General features: G+C 47.9%; 1 protein-coding gene across 3 annotated transcripts in view; it reads left to right on the top strand.

The window, feature by feature from the left end:
- ATP10A (ATPase phospholipid transporting 10A (putative)) overlaps window positions 1-21,352 on the top strand; it is a 189,149-nt gene extending 167,797 nt beyond the window's left edge. For 2 of the 3 annotated variants that reach the window (XM_070774986.1, XM_019983170.2), the window contains 8 exons: window positions 5,564-5,873; window positions 8,571-8,647; window positions 12,352-12,477; window positions 16,514-16,714; window positions 19,059-19,139; window positions 19,218-19,322; window positions 19,721-19,908; window positions 20,052-21,352. In XM_070774986.1, the coding sequence (XP_070631087.1) occupies window positions 5,564-5,873; window positions 8,571-8,647; window positions 12,352-12,477; window positions 16,514-16,714; window positions 19,059-19,139; window positions 19,218-19,322; window positions 19,721-19,908; window positions 20,052-20,670 (1,707 nt within the window). In that variant the 3' untranslated portion in view covers window positions 20,671-21,352. The remainder of the gene's footprint in view (window positions 1-5,563; window positions 5,874-8,570; window positions 8,648-12,351; window positions 12,478-16,513; window positions 16,715-19,058; window positions 19,140-19,217; window positions 19,323-19,720; window positions 19,909-20,051) is intronic. The other variant, XM_070774988.1, reaches the window with a different exon arrangement.
- Window positions 21,353-21,594: the final 242 nt, after the last annotated feature.

The following is a 21,594-nucleotide window of genomic DNA, read 5'->3' as shown; positions in this document are numbered from 1 at the left end:
CCTGTTCTGTTGATTTCTGTCCATTCTTGTCATAGAATATGCTTTTTTTTTTTTCAGTTTTTTTAAATTATTTTTTTGATGGATAATTGCTTTACAGAATTTTTCTGTTTTCTGTCAAACCTCAACATGAATCAGCCATAAGTATACATATATCCCCTCCCATTTGAGCCTCCCTCCCATCTCTCTCCCCTCTAGGTTGATACAGAGCCCCTGTTTGAGTTTCCTGAGACATACAATAAATTCCTGTTGGTTATCTATTTTACATATGGTAATATAAGTTTCCATGTTAATCTTTCCATACATCTCACCCTCTCCGCCCCTCTCCCCATGCCCATAAGTCTGTTCTCTACATCTGTTTCTCCATTGCTGCCCTGTAAATAATTCTAACCATTTTTCTAGATTCCATATATGTGCATTAGAATATGATATTTATCTTTCTCTTTCTGACTCACTTCAGTCTGTATAATAGGTTCTGGGTTCATCCACCTCATCAGAACTGACTCAAATGTGTTCTTTTTTATGGCTGAGTAATATTCCACTGTGTAGAATGTGCTTTTTATTCTTTTATATTCATTTTTAATGACCCAGGGTGTGGTCTTTCTTGGTGAATGTTCATATGCACATGGAAAGAATGTATGTTCTGTAATGTTGTTGGCTGGTGGGTCAATTAACTCCTGTTGAGAGATGGTACTTCTTCTATAATAAGAATTGGAAAACTGCCTTATGCCTCAAATCCAGCCTACTGCCTGTTTTTATGGTGCTGTATTTGAACACAGCCTTCTCTGTGTTTTAATATACAGTCTTAGGCTGTGTTCATGCTATAATGGCAGTGTTGAGTAGTTGTCACAGAGACTGAATGACCTGAAAAGCCTGAAATAATTTATTCTGTCCCCAAATGGTCACTCCATATATTTTGATTTCTGTTTGCATGGCATGCTTTGTTTGATCCTTCTGTTTTTAATCTACCTGTAGCATTACATTTGAAATGAAGCATTGTAATGTAATGTGGCATTACATTTGGACAATAGATCATGTTTTCATATATTCAGACAATTCCTTTTAACTGATATGCTTAGATCATTTACATTTATTCTAATTATCAATATGTTTGGATGCAAGTCTACTATTTTATCTTTTGTTTTATTATTCTGTTTTTTATTTTTCCATTCCTTTTTCTACCTTCTTTTGAGCTATTTGAACATTTTTTTAGTATTCCATTTTAATTTATCTTATGTTTTGACATCACTTAACTTTTTTAGTGTATTTACTAGGCTTATACTATGCATATTGGAGAAGGAAATGACAACCCACTCCAGTGTTCTTGCCTGGAGAATCCTAGGGACAGGGGAGCCTGGTGGGCTGCCGTCTATGGGGTCACACAGAGTCAGACACGACTGAAGTGACTTAGCAACAGCAGCAGCATACTATGCGTATGTAAGTTGTCAGTCTACTTCATTCCAATCAGTGGAATGAAGAAATCTTATTACTCCATGTTTCCCTCATCTCTTCCCCCTAATGTTGTAGCTATCTTATATATTACAGTTGCATATATTGAAATCCTCATCAGATGATATATACTTTTTCATTTCAATCTAAAAGCAGATTTTTAAAGACATCAAGAGGAAAAGAATGGTCTGTTATATTTACTTAAGTTAGATTATATTTATTTAAATTATATTTACAATTTTTGCTGCTCTTCTTACATTTCCATTGTTTCAAGTTTCCTTGTGGCACAATTCCCCTTTCCTAGGGGGAACTTCTATTTTTTTAAATTTTATAGTGGGGTACAGCTGATTAATAAACAATATGATAACTTCAGGTGAACAGCAAAGGGACTTAGCCATACATATACACACATCCATTCTCCCCAAATGCCCCTCCCATCCAAGCTGTCACATAACATTGCACAGAGGTCCATGTGCTATACAATAGGTCCTTGTTGGTTATCCATTTTAAATACAGCAGTGTGTACAAGCCTATCCCAAACTCCCGAACTTCATCTGTTTTTTAGAGTAGGTCCACTGCTGGCAGATGCTCCTGCTTTTCTTCATCAGAGAATGTCTTATTTCACCACGGTACCCAGTGAGAAATCAGCAGTCATTTGAATCATAGCTAGTGAAGCATTATCTGGCTGCTTTCCAGTGTTTTTCTTTAGTTTTAGGCAGCTTCATTATGATATGTTTGGGCATCAATTTCTTTTGATTTATACTCTGGTATTTGCTAAGCTTCTTGAATCTTTGGGGCTGTGTCTCTCACCAGATTTGTTACGTTTTCAGCCATTATTTCTTCAAACACTTTTTCTGCAGTGCACTTTCTCCTCTTCTTCTCAAAGACTGATGACATGTCTTTTGATATTTTCTCAAGGGTCCCACTGGCACTCTTCAGTTTTTAATTTTTTTTCTCTCGTTCAAATTGGATAATTTCTCTTGTCTTTGAGGTCACTGGCTTTTGTTTCTGTTATTTCTATTCTGCCATTGAGCTCACTCAGTGGGTTTTTTTAATAAACTTTTTATATAGAATGGTTTTAAATTTACCAAAAGAATTGTGAAGATAGTACTGTTTCACCTACACCTAGTTTTGCCTATTATTAACATCTTTGCAGTTAATAAATGGAGATTGGTATACAGTTGCTACTAAAGTCTGTGCTATATTCAGATTGTCTTAATCTTCATCTTATTGTCCTTTTTATTTTCCAGAATCTCATTCGGGACCCACATTACATTTAGTTGCCATGTCTCCTCAGGTTCTTACTGGCTACAATAGTTTCTCAGGCTTTCTTCTGGATGACCTTGACAGTTTTGAGGATAGATACAGTTAGATGTTTTGTAGAATGTCTTATATGGGAAATTGTCTGATGTCTCTCTCTTGATTCAAGTTACAAGCTTTGGGGAAGAAGACCACAGACAAAAGGTCATTTTCTTCATTTCGTCACATCATGTCAAGAGCATATTCTATCAACATGGCGTATTACTGTGGATGTTAATTTTGTCTGGTTTTTTCCACCATAAGCCAATTCTTTTCACCCATTTCACACTGTCCTCTTTGAAAGAAAGTCATTGTGCATATTCCCACTTACAGAATGTGAGGTTATAATACCCCTCCTTGAGCACAGAGAAATTACATAAATTATTTATGTAATCCAATGATGGATACATAAGTGGAATCCAGTGAGCTTTACATTTTGATTAATGTGTTTTGGGGGTTCTGAAATTTGTATTTAATTATTCTTTACATCTTACGTTTTTTGCTGAGACTTTCTATTCATTTCTAGAATTATTTCTTACTTCTTGGAATCCTTTTTAATGACTGTTTCAGTCTCTTTCAGATAATTCCAGTATATGTGTCATCTTGGCATTGACTTCGGTAGATTTTCTTTTTCCACAGCACTGAGAATTTCCTAGCTCTTTATCTGCTGATAAATTTGGAGTTGCATTGTGGGTATTTTAAATGGCACTCTGAAAGTAAAAGTGACAGTTGCTCAGTCGTGTCTGACTGTTTGCAACGCCATGGACTATACAGTCCGTGGAATTCTCCAGGCCAGAATACTGGAGTGGGTAGCCTTTCCCTTCTCCAGAGGATCTTCCCAACCCAGTAATTAAACCGGGATCTCCTGCATTGCAGGCAGATTCTTTACCAGCTGAGCCACAAGAGAAGCCCAAGAATACTGGAGTGGGTAGCCTATCCCTTCTCCAGGGGATCTTTCTAACCCAGGAATCGAACAGGGATCTCCTGCATTGCAGGTGGATTCTTTATCAACTGAGCTATCACGGAAGCCCCAGATGGCCCTCTGGTCACTTTAAATTCTATGGAGAATGTGTATTTTTTTAAGGCCGGTAATCAGTCCTCTTGGGTGCGGGCTGCAGGCTCCAAACAGCCTGGGGGTGTTGGGTTCAGTGTCGTTTTTGTTTAGCCTTTGCCAAGCTGTTAGAATCTGTCTCATATTTTTGCCCAGCTCCTGACTCCTAACAATGTTCCACTACTTTCTGATTCTCTGGGACTCCCTCTGGCTGAAAGGCGAGTGTTTGAGTTGCCTTGATCTGCTTTGTGTCTCAGCACTGACTTCCGGGGCCAAGATGGTGGTCGGACAGACAGAAGGAGGGCAGTGGCCGCCTTGCCGTCGGGGCTGCAGTTGGTCTGAGAAGAGGGACGCCTCCCTTAGCCCTCGGCGACAGGCGGCCCTGCCACCGTGGCTGTTCCTGCTGCTGCCCTGGAGCAGAGTCGCCTGGCGCTGCGTTCAAGAGAATCGAGGGAAATAAATAAAAATGGGGTTTCCTCCCTCTGCCCTGAGCACGGAAAGTTCTCTTTTCTGGTTTTCAAGCCAGAAGTAGAGGTCTTCTCCTCGCACTGGAGCTTTCTTGTCCCGCTTCCAGCTTCTGTCCAGACGTCCGCGTGCTTAGAGTACGGGTCTCCTTCCCCAGCCTGACCGCTGCCGTTTACTCTTGAGTCCTCAGCGCCACTCGGTGACTCTGTCCGGGTGCCACCGCGGGCTTCCGGGGTGGGGGCAGGATCCGCTTGTTCCGTTCTGCCTTGCCAGGGCTTTGTGCTAGGACCTGAGCGTCCGGATTGGTCTTGCTGTGGGGACCCGCCTTCTCCGTAAAGCCTTCCCGGGCACCGCCCCCCCCCCCCCGCCCCCAGCCCCACCCTAGAGCAAGGCTCCCCCCGCCCCGTATCCGGCACACTGTGCATTCTGCTCAGTGACTTGCTGTGGTCATGGGGTTATGCGTGTGTCCCGCTCAGTGACTTGCTGTGGTCGTGGGGTTATGTGTGTGTCCCGCTTCTTGGCCCATCACCCAAAGTCAATGGCTGCATCTTTTCAGGCTTCTGTTCTGCGTCTAGCCCACTTTTCTCAATATAAAGCGTGCTCAGTAAGTGCTTATCGGAAACACCTGATTCCCACAGTGCTATGTGTGAAGCTGCTCACTAACCTGGGTCTCTCTGTCCATGGAGGAGCAGGAACCAGTGGAGTTCCTGGAGTTTATTCATTCTTAGAAACACTTGTCCCTCCCATGCCTCTGTGCCCTGACCCTGCAGTCTCCCCAGGAAGTTTCCCTATCCTTTCTGGGATTCAGATACAGCTTTGGAAGGGCACTGCCAATTCAAAGCCTCAGAAATTTGGCTTTTTTTCCCTTGGTCAACTGGAGAGCTTAAAGAGACTCTGATTACACTTCTTTTGAAGCTAATTACAGCAGAAGGTCTTCTTGGTAGCTCACTAGAAAACAAGAAGTTCTGAGTAAGGGCCTCTGAGGACCGTGGGGAAGTGCCTGGAAAGCTCCCATGGCCTGACCAGCTAGCAGTTCCACCACAGTCTGGCTAGGCCTCCCAAAGTGAAGGTGCTCTGTGCTTAGCTCTACGCGGTATAATGGAATCAAGTAGAATCCTAATAGGAACCCTAAACCCACCCAGACTCTTTCATGCTGAAAGTCGACCACTTCCTCTGACTTTCCAGGTGCAGGAGGGTGCCCTTCTGGGCCAGGACTGCAGCCTGGGTCCCGGCAGAGTCTCAGATGTGTCGCTGGGGTGATATGGATGAGTGACCCGTGTGTTCCTCTTCTGTCCACTTCAGGAGGCGTGCGAGGCCCTGCTGGACCAGTGCCTGCGCTATGTGCAGTCCCGCAGCCCCCAGAGGACCGCTGGCAGCCTCAGCGTGGGCTTCGCCCCTCTCTGTCCACCCTCCGAAGCTACTGCCTCTGGCCCCAGCCTCGTGATCGATGGGAGAAGTCTGGCCTACGCCCTCCAGAAGAACCTGGAGGACAAATTCCTCTTCCTTGCTAAGCAGTGCCGGTCTGTCCTTTGCTGTCGCTCAACCCCCCTGCAGAAGAGCATGGTGGTGAAACTGGTCAGGAGCAAGCTCAAGGCCATGACCCTGGCCATAGGCAAGTATCCAGGCCGGACAGCCTCCTCCTGTGCAGCTGCCTCCCCTTGAAGCATCCTGACTTTCCTACCCCTTCCATACTATACTCTAGGGTGGGAAAACGCTTTCTTTCTCTTTTTCCTATTTATAAAATCACACTCTGTGCAATAAAATTGGCAGTCTGTTCCAAATATAAAGCTTGGATTTGAAAGCCACAAAATACACTAGCAACAGATATAGCTACATATTATGAAGTCAGTAATTCAGTGTCAAATTAAAAAGTTAGAGCTTCTTACTGTCTCCGGGGAGACAGGAGAGTCCTGTCCTGTGGCTTTGGCCTCAGCAGAGGCCTGCACTCTAAGCCTGACCCCAGGCCAACTTAGGAAGAAGGCCCTTTGTAGGTGCTTCTGATGGCCGTGAGCCACCTGGGGTCCAACTTCATCATGCTTCAGGACCCAGAGACTCCATGGTGATCGGAATTCTCATCACTTCTTGTCTGCTGAACTTTGCTTCAAGTGTTAGTCACTCAGTTGTGTCCGACTCTTTGTGACCATATGGACTACAGCCCACCAGTGGACAGGCTCCTCTGTCCATGGGATTCTCCAGGCAAGAGTACTGGAGTGGGTTGTCATTTCCTTCTCCAGGGGATCTTCCCCACCCAGGCATCGAACCCAGGTCTCCTGCATCGTCAGGCTGATTCTTTACCATCTGAGCCACCTGGGAGATGATATTGTTTCAAGACCAGCATCTAATTTTAAAACATTCCTCCTAAGCTCTGAATAGTTGCTGAATTTTGCATCATTTCCTTAAGGACTGTGTGTCTGATGGTGGCTTTTCCTTGCAGACTGCTGGCCTGGCAAGCCTCCTAGGCTCCTCTCCAGTCTACACCCGCACCCACCTGTCTCCTCACCCACTCTGATTGAAGTCCAGTCTCCAGGGAGGTTCAGGGACGTGGCAGCCCCACCTGCTGGGGAGAGCTGGGAGAGACTGCAGGTAGCCTAGGAAAAGGGGTGGTCCCCAGGATTCCCTGATATCAAATAGTTTGGTCTTCCTGCATATAGAATGCACACCTAAATGAGAGCTTGCTCTGAAATAAAGCTTCCTCACCAATCAGTATTAATTACCATATTTTCTACAGGAGGTCTGTGGTAGCCCCCCACCCTTGGTGATGTAGGAATTGCCACCCTGTCACCTCATCAGGATAGTTGAGGCTGGTGATGGCCTTAGCATGGTTGTCATGGAGATGGACCTGCACATCCCCAGGGCATGGTAACTGCTGAGGGGGGTGAGGTGTGTTCACCCACAGCCACTTGGTTCCAGCTGAGATAAGACAGGCAGATCTTCTAGGATGGCCCCTCTTCAGGGAGGCTGTCTCAGGACCACCTTTGCCCTCATGTGCCCAGACAGGCCTTTACGTCTCTCTGAGCAGGTGTTGGAGGCAAAAGCTGAGGAGTTTGAGTCTGGTTCTGCACCCTCACTGGTAACTTTGCTCCTCTGTGCTCCAACCTCAACTGTAACATGAGGTCAGCATCCCCCAGTGGGCCGGGTGTGAGACCCTGAACATCATACAGCATATTCTCACTGCCTGGTCAGGGCCTGGCTCACTCAGCCTCCACATCACTGGTGTGTGACATTCACTTAGGAAACTGGGAAAAGAAAAAGGCTGGTTAGAAAGAAAAAACAAAACAGAATCTCAAAAGGGAAAGGAAAGGTAAAGACCCATCAATTTTTAGTTTATTTCTTTCTATGAGTTAAGGCATAAATATGACCTAGACCTGGATATCTAGCAATTAATAATCCCGAGAGCATCATTGCCCACACATCTCATTTTAAATGGGACATTCTGAGAAGAGCTGCAGAGGTTATTGCTTCACAGAATTTCAGTTGGGCAAATACTGATTCTCCAGGTTGGGCCCTGTGCAGTAAAGAACAGAGGAATCACAGAGGAAAGACATCCTTCTGAGTCACTCTGACTTTATATACCTATACTTCTTAAGTGTTTGAAATGGGGGAGGTATTCTGTGATGTGGGCCCTTCTGCCGCCCTGTTCCAAGAACAGTCACTCTCACAGAATGATAATGACTTTAAGTCTCCGGTTGTCTTTCCCCAAAGATGTTAAGAGCTCTGACCCTGTGCTCCTACACACTTTCTATCAGCAATTTGACTAAATACATAGATGGTCTCGTTAATTACATGCTTAGAGAGCCCAAGGGTGGGCACAGTAACTAACAAGCTAGCCAGACTTGAGTGTGCAAACAGAGTTCCACAGTTGCTGGGCAGAATTTAACCTCCTTTATGCAGTTTAGAAAACCACTCACAGGAGTATGAATAGAAGTAGCCTTGACTGCCGTGTGACAAAGCCTAGAGTGGGTCAGGAAGTAACAGTGAAGGTGGTGATCCTATTTTGTGCTAGATGCCCCGTGAAGGGCTCTACTGGTGTCTGAGCCAGTAGCTTGGAACATGTCCTAACTGGAAAGGGGCGCTGGCTGCTGCTTTCTCAGATTCTTCCTGGTGTGACTGGTGGGTCCAAGCCTCCCACCAGGTTTGCTCTGACTGCATAACCCAGCTCCCCTGGGGCAGGGGCTGCACTGCCTCTTCCTCAGTCCTCCCTAGGACCCTCCACAGTTCGCAGCTCACACCAGAGTCCCGGGAAGATCCACCAAGCCTGTTTAATCATGTACATCTCAGCTCACGATTCTCCCTGCCTGTGCTGTTCTAGGAGACGGAGCCAATGACGTCAGCATGATCCAGGTGGCAGACGTGGGCGTGGGAATTTCAGGCCAGGAGGGCATGCAGGTAAGGACAGGGGGCTGTCCTGGGCAACCAAAGGGCTCCCACTGTGAGCCGCGCTGGCCTCCCTGTGAGCCGTCCTGCAGAGCTGAAGGCTTGGATCTTAGTACAGCTGGTGCTCGCCTGCTGCTAAGCCGGCAGTAGACCAGGTGGCACGTGGCTCTTCATGTTAGTGAAGCCGTGCAGTGAATATGCCTGTCAGTCTGTTTCTGTGGAAAGGTGGCCTGTAGTGGATCGTCTCTGCAAGGCACTTTTTATTGCTCCTGAACATCAGTGTTACCATGGGCTTTACCATAGGACTGTTGTGTCTTGGTGTCACCATGAAGATGGAGGAAAGCCGTCCTCACTCATGTGAAAATTCATCTCTGTGTTTCTCATTTGCCATTGTGTTGGTTCTCCTCACGTGATCCAGATGATGAATAAATGGGTTCATTATAAATGTACTTCTTTGGGATGTAGCAGTTCTACATTTGATTAAGTTTGAATCACAGTATTTTTAACTTGGTGGAAACTTTTGGGAACAGTCTATCCAGTTGTCTTCTTTTAAAAATCAAGACGTTGTTCACTCTTTGGTCATCAGTTGTTCATTGATGTATTCACCCTGTAACTAGCTTTTGAGCACACATATGTGCCATGCTTGTGCAGGTTCATTGATTTTCTCACTTGACACTGAAATCACAGTTTGCTGGAAATTCCTGAGCTAGAAGCACAGTTGCTCCATCCTGGGCTCCTCCTCAGCACATAACTCTCCTGCGTCTCGTCTGACCTGGGTTATGTTACTATACATGTTTTCTTCCTCCATAAAACTGAAAATGGAACCCAGTTGGGACTCATCCTTGCCCCTCCTCCCAGTGACATCACATGCCGCCACTGCTGGTAAGTCGCTTCAGTTGTGTCCAACTCTTTGCAAGCCCATAGACGGCAGCCCACCAGGCTCCCCCATCCCTGGGATTCTCCAGGCAAGAACACTGGAGTGGGTTGCCGTTTCCTTCTCCAATGCATGAAAGTGAAAAGTGAAAGTGAAGTTGCTCAGTCGTGTCCGACTCCTAGCAACCTCATGGACTGCAGCCTACAAGGCTCCTCTGTCCATGAGATTTTCCAGTCAAGAGTACTGGAATGCGTTGTCGTTGCCTTCTCTGTGACATCACATGGGGGAGCTCAAAAATGTCTATTGAATGAATGAGAAAAATAGTTAATTCCATCTGATTTTTTCAGCATGGCCTCCTTTGCACTCATTTCCTAGGATGAAAACCTACCCAGGGCAGTGCTTGTAAACCACACGTGCAGAGAAATGCAGCCAGTCCACTTTGTATCAGGGTCTCTAAGATTGAGCATGCTGGTGAGGAAGGGCATGAGCTGTATCCACTGGAGGGCCTCAGGGCAGGAGCTAGAGGATTCAGTGAGCCATGAAGGAGGTGTGGGGATCAGCCAGACTGTAGGGGATCTTACTGAGACTTAGCTTTGAGTGGACATGACTTGTATTTACTTGAAGCTCCAGTACTGTTGCCCGGAAAATCCCATGGATGGAGGAGCCAGGGAGGCTGCAGTCCATGGGGTCGCTAAGAGTCGGACACGACTAAGGGACTTCACTTTCACTTTTCACTTCCATGCATTGGAGAAGGAAATGGCAACCCATTCCAGTGTTCTTGCCTGGAGAATCCCATGGACGGAAAAGCCTGGTAGGCTGCAGTCCATGGGGTCGCACAGAGTCCGACATGACTGAAGCGACTTAGCAGCAGCAGCAGCAGCATACTTCTTTATTGAGGGCGCATCATGTAAAGTGATGGTAAGACTCGACATGTTCTCCTACTGTTCTAAGGGCTCAGGTTCCCCAGGGAATGTGGCCCCGCTTGCTTGTTAGTCAGTCCAGTAAGCAAGGGGACGTTGTGCGGAGCTCCCTGGAAGACACACTGTGTGGGGCGCTGTGGCTGTAGGGACCCGAGGAGTCCAAGCTGAGTGTCTGAGGTAAAGTGATGGTAGTTGTAGCTCCCCAGCTCAGCCAGGGTGGAAAAGGTGTCCCAGGCAGGGGAACAGAAAGGACAAAAGAAATTCTGTGGCTCTGATACACCCAGTCTTTGAGGAGTCATCTGGTCAACCATGTTTGTTGAGCACTCCATGGGTGCTGACTGGGAACCAGGGCTGTGGGTGATCACAGCGTCTACCATGCAGGGTCTCATGGAATATTCAGAAAGATCAGAAAGGGAAGATAGAAAAGTATTCTAACTTACACCAGGGGTCATAATTGAGTTGTTGTGAGTGCTGTGAAAGAGCAACATGAGTTTCCCTGCTGAGGATGTGATGGGAGGCTCTGCACAGCTGGGAACACTGGAGAGGCCACTGTGATTGGGGGAGCGAGTGGTGTGTTCAGGGTGTGGAGGCGGGAAGCTGGGCCGCAGGGTGGAGGAAAGGCCAGCGGGGCCTGGAAGGAGGGGCATACCTGCGGTTCTCAAGGTCAGGGCTGCTTCCCAAACACCCCCGGGGCTTCTCCTTAACTCTGACTCAACATTAACCCTTCAGTGTTAGGATATTGAAGACAGGGACCACATGTGACGGTATCTGTCTCCAAGTCTGTGTCTGGCAACTGGAGGGTCTTAATACATGATTTTTGAGAGGATGAATTGTGGAATAAACGAAGGAAGAGCAGATGCACAAAACCCTTAAGGCTCCCACATGTTGACAGGAAGAGGGGTAAAGATACTGTTTGCTTTCAGATCCTTACTTTTGGGTTCAGAAAGAAGACATTCTAAGGCTTCATTTTTTCCTGTCATGTGTAATGATGTTTCTCTGTTTCGCAAATGGGACAGTATCATCACCTGCTCTTTTCTAAGTGATATTTAAGGGAAGCCTGTAAAATTTGAAAAGCAGACTTAAATGTTTGTGTGGAATAACCTTCAAAGATAAGCAAAAATGTATCTTTGACATTTTTGTGGATTTTTCCCCAAAGTAATAAAATTCATTCCCAAATAATGATGTATTCCAAGTTATTTTGGACACAGACATTGTCATTAGGATGGCACTGTCTGGCTCAGTTAGTTTAATTGTATAGAATGTGGTGTTCAGTGAGGTAAAGGCAAGCCTCCTCCCCTGGGCTCTTTCCTGTCTGCAGAGGAAGCCTGCCGTCCATCCCACTGTCCTTTTAGACCATGTCCAGTGCCCTACAGTGGGAATCCTGAGACTGGGCTGATTGGCAGGCAGGGCAGCCATGGACCTGGCCTTGCTCATCACCCGTGGCTCTTGGGGAGAATGACCCAGAGGACACCTTGCAGGACAGCTGTCTGTCTGTCCCTGAGGCATACCTTAGGGGCAGCTTTGGTTCATCTTTGGGTTGGGATCCTAATATGATTTAGATGAATAAAACATCAGAGAGTGGAAAAAGCAGGGAAATTTCATACATCTCCACATTTTTTTTTAATTTGCTTAAAAAAAAAAAAAAAAAAAAAAAACATGGGAAAGAAAAAGCAAAACTTTACAAATCCATCAGTTACATATATTTGAAATCTTAAATATGTCCTCTAGAGCAGTATCCCTAAACTACAGTGTAGTCGGTATTGGATTTTTCTTAAATGCAAGCGTTCATCCTGGAGACAGTGGTAACAGCCAGCTCAGACTGGATTTCTGCATCCCCATTGCGCCTTGTGTTTGGGGGGAGTTAAGATGGACCTCAGGCGCAGTGAAGCAGCAGCAACAACTGGCACTCTCTCCCTCTCAAGGCAGTGATGGCCAGCGACTTTGCGGTGCCCAAGTTCCGATACCTCGAGAGGCTCTTGATCGTTCACGGACATTGGTGCTATTCCCGGCTTGCCAACATGGTGCTGTACTTCTTCTACAAAAACACAGTATGTATTTGATGCCAGTGTCGAGGATTTTTGATGTGAAATCCATGAGATTCACAGGACTGTTAACTGAACGTGGTCTGCAGGCCATCCCACAGCCTCCCGTTGGTTCCACCCCACTTGGCTTCTGTGGATTTTTCCCAGGCCTGGTCTGCCTTTGCACCCTCAGTCTCAGAAGTCTTAACTCACTTGCTGCTCTGAGCATGGAAGCAGGTAGATCCAAGGAGGAAGTCCACTTGCAGCTTTATAATAAGTAGAGTGACCGTGGGGTCCGGGGGTTTGCATGAAGTCCTCAGTCAGTGAGTGATCGAGGCTCCTTTCTGCCTCCACCCAGCCAACTCCAGTTTCCAGGCCCTTTACTGCTCTGTCCCTGTCTCTCTCAGGAATGGTCTCCTGAGGTGCCCACAGACAGGATGCTCTGATCGGTGCCCTCTCAAAGCACATGGGCTCATCTGATGAGTGGAAGTGTGGTTGGCAGTCCTGGGTCAGCATGAGAGGACTCAGCTGGGCTGTGACCCTGATGATAAGCAGGCTGTTGAGATTGCCTACTGTCTTCGAGAAGCCTTTCCTCATCCCCCTGGCCGCCATGAGTGTACATATGCCTATGGCTACATCGTTGCTTCTGTGTTCATTCATCAACCACAGGCGTCATCATGTTTTACCATAGTTTCCTATTCAGGAAACTTCCGCACTAGACACTGACACTCCTCTACAACTCTGCTACACTCTACTACACACCGAGCCCGCTGCACCATCTCAATAAATACATAAATAAAATACTTTTGCTTATAAATCTAGGATTACAGAACCAGTCAATGAGGTAGTGAAATGGTAAAAATTTTATTGTGAGCTAAACTGATTTCATAGCAGTTTGTTTATTCAGATACAAATGGACTTTGATATAGCAATTATGACATTGAAGCTTTGGGCCCAGATTTAATGAAGTAGAAATAAATGGCAAAAATCACGCCCACCCTGGGCCAGCAAGAGGGGGCTGCCACCCTCTGTGCTGGCAGGTAGATGCCCCTCAGGCCCACTCATTCTGTATTTGACCTTTCAGGCTGTGCGCAGACCTGCTTGGCTCAGGACAGTTCTGTTTCTTCAGGGACTCTGATTCAGGGCCCTGGTCTATTTCCTGCTGACCCTAACATTTAATTCTTAGTTCCTTCACTACTGTGTCCTTGGCAGACAGCTGTGTGGCAGCAATAGCCTCCAGGATGGACCACATGGCCATCTTAGGACCCTACCCTACTTGTGAGGTATAGACACTCTGCTGAGAACTTGCTGGATTGCTGCTTGTCCCTCTTGCCTCTGATACGAGGCAAGGAGACAAAGTAAGTAAACTCTTGGGGTAGCTGACTCTTCAGAGTAGTCCTGTAGATCTGCCCTGCTGGATCCATAGCTCCAAAGTCAAGAGCATGTCTAATTTTATAGGTTAGGTCCTGGAAATTAATTCCGATTGGGTTCTGCCTGGGACACAGTCCATGCAGGGCTGTGCTGTGCTGTGCTATGCTGTCCCTGACCTCATCAGATCCCCTTGCTACTGACTCCCTGGCATTGCCTCCCCAGCACCTACCCCTCCTCGCACAGAGTTGCAAACCGAGAGGCTCCCAGCCCCCGAAGGTGTAGGTGGTGCTTTGAGTAAAGGTGAGTGGGGCTGGGCAGGCTGGAATCCCAGCCCCGTTTCTCTCAGTCATTAGCTGTGCAATCTGGAGCAAGTTATTTGCCTCCTTTGGATTTTGTTTTTTTTTTATCTGAAAACAAAACAGAACATAGGAATTGAACTCTGCTCTCTGTAATTCCTAACAAAAACTTCTCAGACTGAGGAGGAGGCATTTAATATTTCAGTTGCAGAAGAGACCCAGAGTGGCTACCGGAATGGACAGTGCCTCCTGTCTGCTGCAGCGAATCTGCCCTCTGGAAGGGGGCAAGGAAGGAGATACTAAGTCACCTCAGTCATGTCCGACTCTGTGCGACCCCATAGACGGCAGCCCACCAGGCTCCCCCGTCCCTGGGATTCTCCAGGCAAGAACACTGGAGTGGGCTGCCATTTCCTTCTCCAATGCATGAAAGTGAAAAGTGAAAGTGAAGTCACTCAGTCGTGTCTGACTCTTAGTGACCCCATGAATTGCAGCCTAACAGGCTCCTCCATCCATGGGATTTTCCAAGCAAGAGTACTGGAGTGGGGTGCCATTGCCTTCTCCAAAGGAAGGAGAAGGGGCCTCTTTTTATTCTGTGTCAGATTCAAGGCCTCTGTGAACAGGCACTTAATCTACTTGAGAAGTTCAGAAATAATCACTCTGCCTCCCAAATTGAGAAATTCATTTATTTTCAGAATAAGTTCGCCTGCCTTCCAGTAAGGAGTAGAGAAGGAAAGTTTCCATAGCAACAGTGGTTTGAGAAGGCTTTGGGTACTACATAAAAAAAAAAAAATCTCAATTATCTAAGTACTTTTTCTCCTCTTTGACTCCACTTGCTTACTGATGAGTCACTAGGCTGCACCTGAGGAGATAGACAAGCCATAAGCAAGTGTGGGTATGAAAAAAGGAAGAAAGTTAGTGAAGAAGCCAAGTTTGTCAATTTTCAGGGTGGAGGGGAAGAGTTGCATTAGGGCAAAGACTGAAACAAGGTTTGGAAGATCTGGGTCACTAGAGGTGTTACCAGTGTAGACTTTTTTTTCCTGATCATTGGAACAAGCCATTTTTTAGGTCAAGAAACGTCTCTGAGATCTAGCTCAAAGAGGTTAAGTGACTGCCTCAAGGTCAGAAATGTGCACAGCAGCAGCTCCAGAACCCACCCCAAGGCCACTGTCTGCGGTGTCCAGCAGAGAATTTTCTTCCAGCGTGGCTCCTCCAGGCCAAGACCCCCGAGTGGTTGATCAAGATGGGTTTGTTACTCATTCAGTGACCACTGTCCAGTCATTTGACACCTTGGACCTTAGTTTCCTTTCCTGTAAATGGGGTGAGCACGCCGGCCCTGCTTGAGCCTCAGACGAAGGAAATAGCTGTTCTCCTGACAGTAGCAACCACAGATGACGCTGATGAGCATCTCAGCATGTAGGGAGCTCTTGTGAGTGCTTCAAGGTGCGTTAGTCATTAATTCTCACCACAGCCCACAGCTGAGTACCGCTGGTGTGCCCGTGTCATGGACAAGGTCACTGAGGCAGAACGGCTAAATTATCTGTGCCAGCTTGCATAGCTAGTAAGTGTCAGAATGCCTTGCAGTCGCTAAGCTGCCAGCGCCACCGCCCCCCCCCATGTAGTATCAGGATGTTCAGTAACAGTGGGAAGAGGCTCACCCAGGTCCTCACGCTGGGCATGGGAGGAGGTTCCTCCACCTCTCTGGACCTTGCTTTCCTGTTTGGGATAGCCGTAGGGACCAGCAGGAATGCCTGTAGCTCACCCTGACGGCAGAGTACCCGGCAGAGGCCAGGGCTCAGTCAAAGTCGCGATTACCACCCTGCTTGTGTGTGCCTCCTCCCCTCCACTGAAGTCAGTAACTGTACACTGTCCTCATTAAAGAGAGGAAGGCAGCATCCAGGGTGTGGTCCCAGAGGAGCACAGGGAAAGAAGCCTGGCAGTGGGTGATGTACCCGGCTGGCCCTCTTGACGTGAGCCACCCTAGACTCTGCCAGAGCTTTATTTTGTTTTCTTATGATCTGTGGCCTTTTGACCACAAGACGGCATCCCTCCGAGGGCTATTGGTGGGAATCCCCAGCTGCTGTTGCTGCCCTTTGGATGCTGGAGGGATGCAGGAGGGGAGGGAGAGACAGGGCACCAAGGTGAGAGCCGTTTCTGGAGACAGTCTCCGAGCACAGATTCAGTCTTTCCAGCCAGACTCGGTGAGCCTCTTGGCCGCCTGGGACAGGAGTCCACGGGATGGCTCTCAGTCCCCTGGGATGGCAGTCAAGGGAGTCCGCCGGGCGGCTTTTGGTTGCCTGGGACGGGAATCACGGGAGCCCGAGGGCAGCTCTTGGGCCCCTGGGATGGGAGTCCGCGGGCAGATGAGAATTGCCATCCCACCCTTCCTTTGACCACAGATGTTCGTCGGCCTCCTGTTCTGGTTCCAGTTCTACTGTGGCTTCTCTGCATCTGCCATGATTGATCAGTGGTACCTGATATTCTTTAACCTGCTCTTCTCGTCACTCCCCCAGCTCGTGACTGGGGTGCTGGACAAGGATGTGCCAGCCGATGTGCTGCTTGCCGAGCCGCAGCTCTACCGGAGCGGCCAGAACATGGAGGTGAGCCCCAGCCCGCGCCGCCCTTTCCGTGGACACCCTGGGCAGACAGAGCAGGGGAGATACCATATGAGATCACTCAGGTGTGGAATCCACTTCTTAAAAATGATACAAATGCACTTATTTACAAAACAGATTCACTGGTTTTGAAAACAAACTTTTGTTACCGAAGGAGAAATACGGCATGGAGGGGTAAATTGGGAGCTTGGGACCTTAACATACACATACTACTATATATAAAACAGATCACCAGCAAGGCCTACTGTGTAGCACAGGGAATTCTACTTGGTATTCTGTAATAACCTATGGGGGTGAAGAATCTGAAGAAGAATGTGTGTGTGTGTGTGTGTGTATATAAAACAGAATTTCTTTGCTGTGTACCTGAAACTTAACACAACATTGTACAACATTGTACAACTATACTCCAATAAAATTTTAAAAATAAAATCTTCTAAAAAAAATGGACACTGAAGGAGTTAAAACTCTAGAATCTGACCAGTGAGAGGAAAACAATGAATTCTGTCTATAGAATTTGACAATGGATTTAAGTAGAAAGAGTTGATTGGTTGTGATGGTATCAGAGGTGTATATATGCGCCCAAACTCATCAAAATGTTTACATTAAAACTGTGTATAGTTTCTATATATCAGTTTACCTAAAGCTTACTTAAAAAAAGAGAGAAAGAAAAGACTTTTTTAAAACTATGTGTGCATGTGTGCTAAGTTGTTACAGTCATGTCGGACTCTTTGCAACATTATGGACTATATGACCTGCCAAGGTCTACAGGACTCTGTCCCTGGGATTCTCCAGGCAAAATACTGGAGTGGGTTGCCATGCCCTCTTCCAGGGGCTCTTCCCTCACCCAGGATCGAACCCACAGCTCTGTGTCTCCTGCACTGGCAGGCGGGTTCTTTACCACTAGAGCCACCTGGGAAGCTCTTATGAAAGTATACCAAGGTGAAAACTGTCTTTACACTAAGAGGTTCCAGGAGCCCAAGGAAAGCCCATTTGAAATCCAAGTCAAGGACATGTGGGATGACTGTAGGAAGAGCAGGGATTTTTCTAAAACATCCCCAAAAGAAATGTGATTTCCTTTGAATAGGGATTAATGAGAAGATAAACCCATAGGGAAACCCTGGGAAAACCAAGTGAACACAAACAGATAATGTAAAAACATGTTTCCATCAATACACTGCATAGATTAGCATGCTGACTCCCAGCTGTCCCTGCTGGTCAGTAAAGAAAGCCACGTCAGTGCTTCTCTTGGGCTGATTGGAACTATACATGTGCCCAGGGAATAGAGCCCTGCATCTCCCACAGTGGTCTATAAATAATTCAGACCTGATTTACTGAAGTGCTGATTTCCCAGTGGGCTTCCCAGGTGGCGCAGTGGTAAAGAATCCACCTGCTAATGCAGGAAACACAGGAGATAAGGGTTCAATCCCTGGGTGGAAAAGATCCCCTAGAGTTGGAACTGGCAGTCCTCTCCAGTATTCTTGCCTGGAAAATTCCCTGGACAGAGGAGCCCGGAAGTCTGCAGTTCGTGGGATGGCAAAGAGTCAGACACAGCTGAAGTCAGACTTCCTATGGGCAGCCTGGGACGGGGGCTCCTGAGGGTCAGGTAGATGAGGGTCTCTGCTCGTCACCTGGAGGCACGCGTGTACTCAGCCAGGTCTCACCTCCTGGGTGAGTTTGTTCTGGGGACTAACAGGAAGGGGCTGCCTTTCCTCAATGCTTGGTAAACCCTTGTCTTATCTGCTCTGAGTGTCCTGTGGGCCAGTGCTCGCTCTTGCAGCTCAGAATTCAGCAGGGTCAGATACAGACGTGGGCACCCAGACAAGGAAGACTTGATTAGTCCATTTCAAAGTCATTTTTGCCTTTTCTATGCAGCTAATTGATTTTAACATTAGGAGACATCCGTGATTTAATGTTAAAACAACTCATGTTTAAGAAACATTCTAGGGGGTCCACCAACAGAGGGAAGCAAAGCCCTGGCAAAGTAGAAGGACTCAGGTTGGAGAGGCTGCCCGAATTGCATGCTCTAGTCCCTGGCTTAGGGAAATTCCTCGTGGGATTTTAGAATGCATTTCCTCTTTTTCCTGTTGTAATGGGCCTTGCAGACCCAGAGGCTGTCAGTGACCGACTCAGCCTCAAGGGCCCTTGTGAGCCTTTCCGTAGTGTTTTTCCACCAAGCCCCAGCCCTCGGGACCTCCCTGTCCAAGGCCTGAGTTAGCAAGTGTCCCTGGGGTGCCCGGCTTGTGCCTTCACAAGCCCTGGGGGGGACTAGAAAACCGTGTGAAGGGATGAGGCCATCCCTGTAATCCCTGTGCTTGTTCTTGTGTCTCAGGAATATCGGCCTCGCACATTCTGGTTAAACATGGCCGATGCTGCCTTCCAGAGCCTCGTGTGCTTTTTCATTCCCTACCTGGTAAGTTGGGCCCTGGCCAGGCCTTTCCCGCCAGCTTCATCCAGTGACATGCAGACAGATGACCCCACTGTCTTTCAGGCCTACTACGACTCCGACACAGACATCTTCACCTGGGGCACCCCCATCACTGCCGTCGCCCTGTTCACATTCCTCCTGCACCTGGGCATCGAGACCAAGACCTGGGTGAGAACCGTGGGACTGACCCAGAAGGGGGCTGGTCTGTGAGCCCTCACTGACATGCCCAGTCCGTTAGCTTGAGCAGGGTTTTGCAAAGCCAGCCTCTCTGTGATGAGAACAAACCGGGTTCCCGGGCCGGTCACATGGACCCAAGCCTGGGTTGGGGGCAGCTCCAGCCTAAGCCCGTGCCTGTCCTAGGCAGCACTGGGCTCCTGCCCACCCAAGCCCCTCAACCCAGCTCTGCTTAACCCTCCTTCCCCTGGCCCCTAGCTTCCATCGCCCAGCCTGTGTTCACGCTGACCCACCCTGTTCCCACTGTGCCCTCTGAGAACACTGCGCCTGCTCTAGGAGGACCGGTGCACTTTTGTTGAAACAGAAGCCCTGTTTTACTCTTTACCCCACAGACCTGGCTCAACTGGACGGCTTGTGGCTTCAGTGTCGTTTTATTTTTCACCGTGGCTTTGATTTACAACGCTTCCTGTGCGACGTGCTACCCTCCCTCCAACCCCTACTGGACCATGCAGACGCTAATGGGCGACCCCGTGTTTTACTCCATTTGTCTGCTAGCGCCCGTGGCTGCTCTGCTGCCCAGGTAGGTGTCTGGGACAGTGGGCTTCTGGCCCCACATGGGCTCGGAAAACACTGTCTTTGCTGTGCTCCTGCACCATTCGAATCTCAGAAGCTCAAAGGCTTCGCGGCAGCAGTAGCTGACTGTGTTCTGTATGTTCTTTCCAGGTTGTTTTTCAAAGCCCTGCAGGGGACCCTTTTCCCTACCCCACTGCAGCTGGGACGCCAGTTAGCCAAGCGGTCCCCTGGGAAATTCAGGGCTCCCAGAGAGACCTCTGCTCAGGGGCATATCCCAGAAGAAGCAAGGACCAAGCTACCAGGACAGAGGAGCGTCAGTGTGGCGCGGTCCGTCTCACGGGACTGCAGCTCACAGGTGTCTCAGGGCACGTGGCAGCCGGCCTGCTCCCCCGAGGCTGGTGGGGAGCCCAGCGCGGTGGACATGGGCATGCCATGGAGAGAGGGCACCCTGCCGGACAGGCTGGACAGTCAGCCCTCACGGTCCTCCTCACCAGGGCCGGTGGCCGTGGAGGGCTGTCCGGGGGGCTCCAGGATGAAACCCATGAGCGCCAGCCGGCCAGCCCCCCTGCCATCCGTCTTCAGCGTGCCCGGCCTCAGCTCCCTCAACTGGATGTCCTCGCTGTCTCTGGTCAGTGGGCTGGGCAGCGTCCTGCAGTTCTCCCGGAGCAGTCTGCCCATGGACAAGCGCGACAGTGATTTCCTGCCCGGCTCCGCGCAGCCCGACCAGGACCTGTGTGACTTGAGCGGGCAGACCACAGACTGCTTCTAGGATCCCCTTCCAAGAAGCACGGCTGGCAATGCAGAGGGAAAACCTTGAAATGCTCTTTTTTTTTTTTTTGAAAGATGTTAATATTATTTATGTTTATTATTTGCACAGAGTTCTAGTGAGGTATATTTTATATATTTCCGAGGCTGACACAGGAAATGAAAGGTACTGAAAAAAGAAAGTTTATTTTTTAAAAATTTTAAGTAGAGTATACTGAAAAGAAAAATAAGAGCTTTATCTTATATAAAAATTTAAAGAAGGGTGACACTTGAAAAGGTGTGTTTATATTTATTTTTTCATCTCATTTTATTAAAGAAAATGTGGTCTGTTTGGTTTGCTTCAGTATGTGTGACCTTTGCTTTCCCTGAGTGTAAACATGTATGAGCACAGTGAACCCTGGGGGGTAGTGTGGATGGGGTGGGGGGAGGTGACGGGCACACACGCTTGGCGGAGATCCTCACTGTCTGTCTGTCAGTCCCACTGCTAGGAGGGTTGGATCTCTGCTTCACCAGGAAAGGGAAATTGAGAATTCTGGGATAGCAGACACACACAGAATTCATTCCAACATTCATTTCTATGCAGGCATTTGGTAAAGATCACCTGTAGGTGTTATAATTCATATGTAGGTTCTTGCCTGTTAAAATCATAATAAGCAATAAACAGCCTTCACTTTGCAAAGAGATAAGTCCAGTTGCCACTTTTGTGTGATGTTATTAATATGTTACCTAATGTTACTAAAGACCTGTTCATGTGCCCAATACGCAGGCAGGCCAAACAAACCAAAATGTTGGAGTTTGGAGCAGAGAAATGTTTACTGCCAGACCAAGCAAAGAGATCAGGTGGCTTGTGCTCAAAAATACCATGAACACCCCTAAGGATTTCCACAAAACGTGTTTAAAGGCCACGTGAGGAAGGGGCATCCCAGGG

Source organism: Bos indicus, chromosome 21 (assembly GCF_029378745.1).
Source record: "Bos indicus isolate NIAB-ARS_2022 breed Sahiwal x Tharparkar chromosome 21, NIAB-ARS_B.indTharparkar_mat_pri_1.0, whole genome shotgun sequence".
Taxonomy (NCBI): Eukaryota; Metazoa; Chordata; class Mammalia; order Artiodactyla; family Bovidae; genus Bos; species Bos indicus.
The sequence above is the reverse complement of the archived record's forward strand: the minus strand, read 5'-3'. Positions and strand labels throughout refer to the sequence as shown.